General features: G+C 48.4%; 1 protein-coding gene across 1 annotated transcript in view; it reads right to left on the minus strand.

The window, feature by feature from the left end:
* Positions 1-10,217, minus strand: part of TG (thyroglobulin) — a 128,362-nt gene extending 118,145 nt beyond the window's left edge. The window contains exons 1-5 of the mRNA XM_077352914.1: positions 10,157-10,217; positions 6,282-6,390; positions 4,610-4,707; positions 3,331-3,534; positions 2,557-2,716 (exon numbers count right to left, since the gene is read on the minus strand). Of these exons, the coding sequence (XP_077209029.1) occupies positions 2,557-2,716; positions 3,331-3,534; positions 4,610-4,707; positions 6,282-6,390; positions 10,157-10,217 (632 nt within the window). The remainder of the gene's footprint in view (positions 1-2,556; positions 2,717-3,330; positions 3,535-4,609; positions 4,708-6,281; positions 6,391-10,156) is intronic.
* Positions 10,218-10,853: the final 636 nt, after the last annotated feature.

Raw genomic sequence — 10,853 nt, forward strand, 5'->3', positions numbered from 1 at the left:
GGCCAGCCAGTTTCTCTGGAGGACCAACAACAGGGCAGAAAGGCTGAGGCCTTCTTAAGAACATCAGAAGAGCCCTGCTGGATCAGACCAGTGGTCCATCTAGTCCACCATCCTGTTTCACACAGTGGCCAACCAGTTCTCCCAGAGGTCCAACAACAAGGCATAGAGGTCAAGGCCTTCCCCTGACCTCCTGGTTCTGAATGTGGGGCTTCCCTTCAGTCAACATGGCAAGGGAGTCACCAACAGTTTCCAGCTGACACCTAAAAATGGGCTTCACACACACACACACACACACACCCCGCCACATTCTACTCGCCACCAACATGGGATGTATTCCCTCTATTTCAACATCCCTACAGACCAGGGGGGAAAAACATGTTGTCTTGTTTCTAGGCATGGCATCCATCCATTTATTAGGAACCTGCAGCATATCCAAGAGAGGCATCCAGCAGCCTATACAAGAAATGCCTGTTTCTTGCCTGCTATAGCGTCTGCCTTCTGCAGCAAATTAAAGCAGAGGCATGGGTGGCCCAACTGTGGCTCTCCAGATGTCCATGGACTACAATTCCCATGAGACCCTGCCATCTTGAGGCTGCACCATAGGTTCATTCAGAGGCATTATGATATGGCATTACTAATAGAACACTACTTGAGCTAGCCAGAGCTGGGAAGTGCAAGAATCTTTCTTTCTTTCTTTCTTTCTTTCTTTCTTTCTTTCTTTCTTTCTTTCTTTCTTTCTTTCTTCCTTTCTTCCTTCCTTTCTTCCTTCCTTCCTTCCTTCCTTCCTTCCTTCCTTCCTTCCTCCACCCCTACCTTGTTTTTCTTTCTTTCTTTCTTTCTTTCTTTCTTTCTTTCTTTCTTTCTTTCTTCCTTTCTTCCTTTCTTCCTTTCTTCCTTTCTTCCTTTCTTCCTTCCTTCCTTCCTTCCTTCCTTCCTTCCTCCACCCCCTACCTTGTTTTTCTTTCTTCCTTCCTTCCTTCCTTCCTTCCTTCCTTCCTCCACCCCTACCTTCTTTCTTTCTTTCTTTCTTTCTTTCTTTCTTTCTTTCTTTCTTTCTTTCTTTCTTTCTTTCGTACTCTGCTCTCTGTTGGGATCGCAACCCCATTGATAGCCGAAATAACTTCCATCCAACCAGCCATTACCCAGTGGCACCTGAAAACATTTCTTCCCATGAAAGTCTTCATGAGCCTGAACCAGACAACCAGAGATTGTGGCCTTAATGCTTCACTCCCCTCTAGTGGCTTAAATGAGCACTTCCCATGAGATGTTTGGAGGGAGATGTGGAGCTGGGATTTTTGATTCCTAGTACAAATTTGAGCACAGCTTGAAAAGAAAGCAACTACTTGTGTGCATCATGGACAAAACACAAATCACAGTCTTCTCTTCTGGGTTACTCCAACCCAGGCAGAGCGACCTAACTCCATGATAGCACCCAAGTCTTCGTTCTACTCACCAAACAACCATGAAAACGTGAATGATTTCACCATATTTATTTACCAGTAAAATGGGAGAGCTCTTATCAGTCCTCCTGTCTTCAGGCAGCTGCCTGATCTCCCGGTGGAATTGCAGATCAGGTTCCAGGTATTGGTTTTAATCTCGGAAGCCATCCATAACCTGAGCCCAACATATCTGAGGGACTCCCAAATTTACTATATCCCCCAAAGGGCACTTTGCTAGGCCAATATGAACCAGCTGGCAATCCCTGGCTCTGAGAACCAGTTTGGTGCAGTGGTTAGGAGTGCGGACTTCTAATCTGGCATGCCAGGTTCGATTCTGCGCTCCCCCACATGCAGCCAGCTGGGTGACCTTGGGCTCACCACGGCACTGATAAAACTGTTCTGACCGGGCAGTGATATCAGGGCTCTCTCAGCCTCACCCACCCCACAGGGTGTCATGGGGAGAGGAAAGGGAAGGCGAATGTAAGCTGCTTTGAAACTCCTTAGAGTAGAGAAAAGCAGCATATAAGAACCAACTCTTCTTCTTCAGTAATATCAGGGCTCTCTCAGCCTCACCTTCCTCACAGGGTGTCTGTTGTGGGGAGAGGAATGGGAAGGTGACTGTAAGCCACTTTGAGCCTCCTTCGGGTAGGGAAAAGCGGCATATAAGAACCAACTTCTTATATAAGAACCAACTTCTTATATAAGAACCAACTTCTTCTTCTGAGGCGAACATTTGGCCTCAACCAGGGCCAGGACCTGCTGGAATGAGCTCATAGAAGAGAAGCTCTTCCACCTGGCATTTGGGTGGAGCTAATGGATGGTAGAGCATCATTGAATTTGGCCCCCTCCCACAAGAGTCCTCCCCTGGAATTAAGGGAGTAGCGCATACATTTCGACGTCAGGAAGGAACTGGAATTGTACTGCATTCTAACTGTTTTACTTGGTTTTTAATTCTTGTTTTAATGCTCATATGTATTAAGCAACGTTGAAACCATTCCGAGCCGGCTTGCCGGGAGGGGCAGTTATACAAATCCAATTATAATAAATAAAGAAATAAAGATCTGCCCTAAGTATTTGGAGCCCCTCTAAGCGGTTTCTGAAGGCCCACTTCGCCTACCTGTTAAAATGATGAAGGAGATCAAACACCATCATGTCTGTCCTGTTGACAAACTTGCACTGGACAGGCAGAAATTCCCCGTCCGCTGAGCACTGCGGGGGACTCTTTTCCCCAACGCCATGCAACAGACGCCGGTCTCGGATCTCGCATTTCCCAGGGCCTGAAATGCAAACACGTCACATGGCTTACAGTGGTATAAAAACTCATCTCTCGCAGACATGCTAGAACAGGGGTAGTCAAACTGTGGCCCTCCAGATGTCCATGGACCACAATTCCCAGAAGCCCCTGCCAGCGAATGCTGGCAGGGGCTTCTGGGAATTGTAGTCCATGGACATCTGGAGGGCCGCAGTTTGACTACCCCTGTGCTAGAAGCTTCTCATCTGCCCGCTCTTGAATCTGTTGCTAATGTGAACCACCCTGTAAATGAAGGTTTGCAAATTAACCAACCTCAGACTCTGAACTGTGGATTCTATGAAGCAATCAAAGAGCTGCATTAAGGGCGAATCAAAGCTCTTGACAGGCTCGCTGAATGGTGTATAAATTCATGTTCTCCCCACTGTTGTTGCTTGGTATTTGGTTGGTGTTTCGATTCCATAACAGAGCCGGTAGTCTGCGTCTACCGAACCCGCAGACTTTTCAGCCCCTTTATGGAATAAAAGTTCTCGCTCCCAGAACTGGGGCAGAAATGCCAAAGATGGAGGGAGACCATCACAGCCAACCCTGGTTTACATGGGTAACCTTTCCCCACCCCACCCCCCATACAACCTTACTTACATTGCTCCGGCTTCCCTTTCTGCCTCGTGCCATAAATTTCCATCCCTTCGGCGTCCACGCACCAGCACTGCTGGAGGTCCACGTTGCATTGGACCGGGTCAAAGCCTCCGGAATCCAGACACTGTGGAATGTGGGGTGTTGCGCTACTGTTGATGTAGCGGCTGACCAGAATGTGCTGCTTTTGCAGCTGGCAGAAGGACAAACCTGTGGCGGGAGACAGCCGCATCAGACGGGGGAGATAAGTCACGTTTTGCAAAACTCCCGCCAACCTGGCCTTCCAGCCAGGCTCCCTGAAACCACTTGGAATGCAACGTGCCCCAGCAAGCCAACTTGGAATTTAGTGTTCTTCTGCAAAGGAGCTTCAAAGGGACTCTCCAATGGGAACTTTGCGGAATTAGAATTCACCGACAGGTTTGGCGGCGATCAATAACCTGAGAATTGTCTCAGTCTTAACAAAATCAAAAGGTCAGTCTTGGCCAGTTAACAGCAGCTGTCAGCAGCTCAGAGGCCAGCGCATGTGTATTCGATGTCACACAAGAGATGCTCTGCAAGATGAGAGCCACCTGCAAACATTTTCTGATGGTTAAGGAATGGATTGCCACAGAGCGATGAAAAACATACATCACCAATGCAACCTACACCCCAAATCCAGGTGCCTTACCCATGACAATGTAGTGAACATACATTTGCTATGATACCTTATGGAATCATAGAATCCTAGAATGGGAAGGATCCATACAGGCCATCTAGTCCCACCCCCTGCTCAATGCAGGATCTGCCTAAAACAGGGCTAGTCAAACTGCGGCCCTCCAGATGTCCATAGACTACAATTCCCAGGAGCCCCTGCCAGCAAATGCTGGCAGGGGCTCCTGGAAATTGTAGTCCATGGACATCTGGAGGGCCGCAGTTTGACTAGCCCTGGCCTAAAGCATCCAGGAGAAGGATCTGTCCAGCTGCTGCTTGAAGACCGCCAGTGAGGGGGAGCTCCCCACTTCCTTAGGCAGCCCACTCCACTGCTGAACTAAACTCACAGAATCCTAGAATGGGAAGGGGCCATGAAGGCCATCTAGTCCACCCCCTGCTCAGTGCAGGATCACCCAAAAACATCTGCTGCTTGAGGGTGCCAGAGAGCGGGAGCTCCCCATCTCCTTAGGCAACTGATTCCACCCTTTAATTCCCTGACCCTACATATGAACATGGGCTTCAAGGGGGATGATCAGGCACATGGTGTTCTTATGAGTCCTCCTTTGCAAAATTCATGTTCCAAGTCGTGACTTACAAGCTACAGAAGAGCCGTTCTGTTTGCTGCCTGGGACCTCCATGCCTTTTTCATCGACACACCAGCACAAAAGCTGATGACGGTCACACTGCATGTTCCTAGGAGAGAAAGCGGAGATTTTCAGCATCACTGATGTGCAGGTTTCAGGCACAGAAAGTTTTATGGCTTCTAAGGGCCTTCAGAAATCTTGAAAACCAGCATAATAGGGCGCATCAGGAAATTATATATTTACTTCCGTCTCTCACCCCCATGGGCGCTTTATTTGGACCCAGGGCGATACAAGAACTGGACTGAACTAAAGAAACCCACAACCAACCCCAAGTTATATACAAAAGCCCCACAATAGATCTTCCCAACAGTGTGCACTATTGGTCAGTTTCATTTTAAACTGATTGGATCCAGCAGCCGGGATCTAGACACGCATTGGTTGATTACAGTGCAGGCTTCTGATCCTGCCTTAGACCTCAAGCTCAGTCCTCGGTAGAACTACAGACACAACAAGGAGCACACCTATTGCTCTTCTGGGTTTGGGTGAGTGCAGGGGGGAGCTTCTGGAGAGTGTCCCTTTCCCCGTTGACAGTATATTGGCTTCTGGCACCCCAAGGTACACTTTATAAGTCTGCTCCTTTATGTCTTTTGCTCTCTGGCATCCATGATCCCAGAGAATCAATTAATCTGAATTTTTGCCCAGCTTGTGAAGGAGAGAATAACAGTGTCTTGGGCCATCCCAAAGAAAATTGTATTTACTTCATGCATGCCACCCTCTCTGTTGGCACAGCTTAAATATACAAAGAAGAAGAGTTGGTTTTTATACTCCACTTTTCACTGCACATAGGAGTCTCAATGGGGGTTACAGTTGCCTTCCCTTCCTCTCCGCACAGCAGGCACCCTGTGAGGTAGGTGGGGCTGAAAGAGCACTGACAGGACTACTCAGTGAGAACAGTACTATCAGGGCTGTGACTAGCCCAAGTTCATCTAGCAAACACTGGCAGGGGGCTCATGGGAATTGTAGTCCATGGACATCTGGAGGACCACTAGTTGACTACCCCTGATCTAGCTGGCTGCACGTGGAGGAGTGGGGAATTAAACCCGGCTTGTCAGATTGGAAGCCGCCACTCTTATCCATTGTTCCACGCTGGCGAAGCATCAAGCGGCTTAAAAGAATAAACTGGTTTGATTTAGAAGAGAAACAACTTTGTAAGGAGACTGACTGGCGAATTGTTGTCCTTTGTTCAGGTGTTCCAGAGGCAAGCAGGGAGGGAGTGTGCTCCAAGGAGAAGGCCCTGTCCTGTTGAGCCAATGAGGATGCTGGAGGAGGCTCTTTGATAAATATCAGGAAACGCCTATTCCAACCATGCTAAATACACGTCTCCTCTTATGCTCCCTGTGGGATATTCCTCATACGCTTTCTGAATTGAACACACTACAGATCTTGCAGGCGGTATTTCCCACACGCCCCACCCATACGTCTCTCTAAAGGGTACCCCAAGAGGCTTACGTTATTCTCCTCTCCTCCTTTCCCCCCTCACAACAGCCCTGTGAGAAAGTTGGACTGAGAGTGGATGGCTGGCCCAGCCAGCTTCCAAGGTTGAGCAGGGATTCGAACCTGGGTCCCTGAGACACGAGGTCAACCCTCTCACCCCTCCCCCACACCGTTCCAGGCCAGCGTTACCTGAACTGCCCATCTTCCAAGCACTGAGGGACGTAATTGTCCCCTTGCTGGAAAGCTTCTTCCCGTTGACGTTCACAGGGACGGAGAGGCTGGGATGTCACCTGGTATTCTGAAAGCCACGTTAACAAAGATTAGAAAGCGTTTTGAATGAGAATTTTATTTGAAATGTGTTTGAACACTGCAACGTGATGTATAGCTGTATTTTACTCTTGATGCTGCCCACCCTGAGCCCCACAGGAAGGGCGGACTACAAGAACGAAGATGATTGTATTATTATTATTATTATTATTATTATTATTATTATTATTATTATTATTATTATTATATTATTATTTAGATTTATTGCCCGCCATTCCTAGAGGCTCATGGCGGGTTACATTAGTCTGAATAAAACCCCATTAAAACCCCAGACATAAAAACATTATAATCCAAATGAACAATGTAAAAGAGAAGAACGGCTGATATTAATTTTTGATATTAATTATTGAAGTTAATAATGATAATCTTCAGACTCTACGTGACACTCCTTGGCTGCTAGAAGGCCGGTGAGGGCACATGTCCTGAGTCCTGTGAAGGATGATCTGATTCTGACGAAGGCCTTTATTTTGAAGGCCCTCACTGAAGGCCTTTATTTTGAACCTCTTTCCCCACCAGAAGGAAAATAGCCATTAAGGGCTGCCAAGTCCACTTTGGTGGGGGCGTGGCCATGCCAGACTCAGGGTGGGGAATTCCTGCTGATCCCTCTCCCTTCTTTCCTTCCCACACACCAAACTTTCCTTTATCTTTATTGTTTATTTCATTTATGCCCCAAGGCAGCTTACATCATTCTCCTGTCTTCCATTTTATCCTCACCACAACCCTGCGAGGTAGGTTAGGGGGTGTCTAGACCCGGTTCACATATTCACTGGTTACCTGTTCACCTGGTCTCATGTGCCTGCCATGGGATGTTTCCTCGACCTGTTTATGCCATTGTGTCTATGTAGTATTTCTCCGCAGCTTTGAGGCCCGAGGCCTCTCTCATATATCTCCTGGGAGTATTTTATTGTTTTGACTTTGCTAGCCTGATGCATCTCTTGGGAATGCCTTTGTAGTGTCTAAGCAACTGTGCTTTTGCATGGGAAACACTGTCTACATCTGGCAACTTGTCCATTGTGCCTTTTTTCAAATTGGGGGTGGTGATTTAGAGAAAAAATATAGTCCTGCTTGCTGGCTTTGCTTTCAGTTCCAGCAAGGAAGCACCTTGCTCTCTGTTCACCATTCTTTCTCAACAAAGAGATTTCCTTTTACCAGCGAGCCTGCTTATTGAGAGTTCGACAGGGACTTGCCAGGAGGAGACTGTGTGACTGATCCAATGTCCCACAGCAATCTTCCATGGCAGAGTGGGGATTAAAAGTCTAGACCTCACATACTGTCGGCTAACATGGGGTGGCTACTCTTGAACAGCAGGAAACAGCCACACTAGGCCGAAGCATGCAAGCCCAGCAAGTTGCTGGGTGGGCAGCATCAGTCCTGGCCCCAACGAATTCTCCGTTGACAGTGAACTGCCCTGGAAAGGGGCCCGTCGCCCACCCCTTGCCCTTTGTTGATAGAAACCAAGGATCGAAACTGGCAATACTGTTCTGGTTGCCTAGCAACCACCATCCATTTTTGTTTTTAAGAGATCCAATTTTTTCCTGTAAACCATGGCTCCCTCGTTTTGATGAAAGATCTGTTCAGTCTACCCATAGCCCCAGATATGTTGTCCTGTTATTTGTTTGTTTGTTCGGATTTTTATACCACCTTTCCCTACGGCTCTGGGCAGGTTTACATAAAACATTTTAGAACCTTTACATAGAACAATATCAATACAGCAATAACAGTGACACACCAACAAGAACAACTAAAACTTCATTTCAGCAACAATAACTTTGACACTCCCTCTGTAGGTTCGACCTCTCAATTTGAGAGGGGTTGGGGGACCTGTAGTTGTTTTGAGTCGGTCGACCTCAAGCAAATGCCTGGTGGAAGAGCTCCCTTTTGCAGGCCCTGAGAAATTGTGGAAGTTCAGGCAGGGCGCAGATCTCTTTGGAGAGCTCATTCCACCAGGTGGGGGCCAGGACTGAAAAGGCCCTGGCCCTTGTTGATCTGACGTGCCTCTTTAGGGCCAGGGATCTTCAGCCTTTTGGAGGTGGCAAAGTGGTGAAGTACATTTCTTGGATGCTTAGGGCTGATCCTGCGTAGAGCAGGGGGTTGGACTAGATGGCCTATATGGCCCCTTCCAACTCTAGGATTCTATGATTCTAAGTGTAAGGCTCTTTGGGGGGTTTAGGCAGGGAGGCAGTCCCTCAGGTACACTGGACACAGACAGCATAAGGCCTTATGGTGAGTACCAAATAGGCTGTTACTTTCAGTTATAGTTATTGTTATTACTGTTATAGGACACTTCTACTATGAAGAAACAAAATTCTATGTATTGTTTATCTTCCATGTGAACCGCCCTGAGCCTCAGGGGAGGGCAGTATACAAATATAAATAATAAAAATAAAAATAAATGTGATCTACGGACCATTATGTTCTACCCTTTGACTTGACAAGAGTGCGAAGAAGAGCTTTTTGTTTTAATACCCCGCTTTTCACTACCCAAAGGCAGCTTACAAACACCTTTCCCTTCCTCTCCCCACAACAGACAGGTAGGTGGGGCTGAGAGGGCTCTGAAAGAACTGCTCTGTGAGAACAGCTCTAAGATAACCATGATGAGCCCAAGGTCATTCAGCTGGCTGCATGTGTAGTGGGGAACCCAAGGCCATTTCCCCCCTTTTATAGTCCACCGTTCTTAACCACTACGCCATGCTCATGAGCCATTTGTCCATCAACAAAGATTTCTTCAAGGTGTGAACTTTCGAGTGCAAGCACTCTCGGTCAGACTAATCTGACGAAGAGTGCTTGCACTCGAAAGCTTACACCTTGAAGAAATTTTTGTTGGTCTTAAAGGTGCTACTGGACTCTTGCTTTAATTTGTCCATCAGTTTAACACCCACATCCCTGAGATTTGGCTAACCCTCCAGGACAGTTTTCGTTAGATTAGACGTAAGCAGCTAGGTTACAGCAAAATCAAGAACCTTGCAAAACCTTGAAAATGTGACATGAGTTTTTGTGGTCTAGCACAGTGGTCCCCAACCTGCGGTCCGCGGCCTGGTGGCGGGCCATGAAGGCCAGGGCACCGGGCCGCGGTTCCCTCTCCCCGCCCCCCCCCCCCCGCAGTAAAAAACTTCCCAGGCCGCAAGCTTGCGGCCCGGGAAGCTTCTTACTGCGGGAGGGGGGGGGGGATAGAGAATCAGGGCTGTGCCGCGCATGCGCACATGCACGCTGCGCGGCTGAAATAGCACATGCGTGGCACTTTCACGCATGCGCGAAAGTGCTGCGCATGTGCGACTTCAGCCACGCTGTGCACATGTGCGCATGTGCGGCCACGCTTGCGCGCTGCACAGGCGTGGCCGTCGCCCCGCCGGTCCCCAGCCAAGAAAGGTTGGGGACCACTGGTCTAGCATTTAGGGGGATTCAGCACTCTATTTCCTCTCAAGCTTTTCTGCAGCTGAGTTACAATAGCAGAAGCTCCATGGATTAGGTTCGTCTTTTCATAAACTGGTGCCTGAAACAGTTTTTGCGCTTCCGGTCCCATCCCGCTTCAACAAAAGCCTCGACAAATGATGAATTCTAGGCCCAAAGTGGCTCCTGAACCTCTTTGGAGGAGGATGCAGGCCTGGTTCACTCACAATTTACTATCTTTATGACGTCACACTGTGAGAAGGGAGTCGTGCTGCCGTTAAGCTAGACCTAAATTCAAACACGAGAAGACGGGCGAAAACGAACCGAGGAACAGAGAGGCACTTACTTACCAAAGATACTGGCGGCTGCTATATTAATAAAGCACAGGAAGATGCAAAGGAAGAGGCCCATTGTGGGAGACCAATTATGCCCTCCCTGGCCGGGCACGGGGATATGGACGCTCAGGCGGAGCGCGTCCTCAGGCAGGTTTTTATACTTGCCTCTGCTTCGAGGGCTGTGTTTTTGAAACGGAAGACTGGACACTTGATGGGAGCCCAATGACGCAGGACGCTAAGAAAGTCACAAGGGCCATTGACTGGAACCCGGCCCCACTGCGGATTTCTTCATCGTTTCTCTCCTGGAAGCGCATCCCCTCGTTCCAAAAGCAGCATGACGGTGCAAAATATCGTGCTCAACGCACCAAAGGGCGGAAAGCTTTTCACTTCACTCAAGGAAAAGGGGATGGGGAAAAACAATGCGCATTATGCGCATTTCGCACATTAGCTGTCACAGGCTTGGATCCAGGTATGGCAGAAAAGAAGTGGAGAACCAGAGGGAGCAGGGTCCTTTGCATGCATGCTTCTTCTCTGGCGTGGCCCCCCTTGCACTCTGAAGGCCTCAGGTGCGATTCTTGGCCTTGGTGACAGAAAGTGCCATATGTTGCAGGGCTGGGCCAGGCCTAGTACCGATGGTCTAAGGTACCTCACCACCAAAGTCCACAACACATAATAGCTTTGGCAAATCTGCTACTCATCTGCTTTATACCCT

This window comes from Paroedura picta, chromosome 9, assembly GCF_049243985.1.
Source record: "Paroedura picta isolate Pp20150507F chromosome 9, Ppicta_v3.0, whole genome shotgun sequence".
Taxonomy (NCBI): Eukaryota; Metazoa; Chordata; class Lepidosauria; order Squamata; family Gekkonidae; genus Paroedura; species Paroedura picta.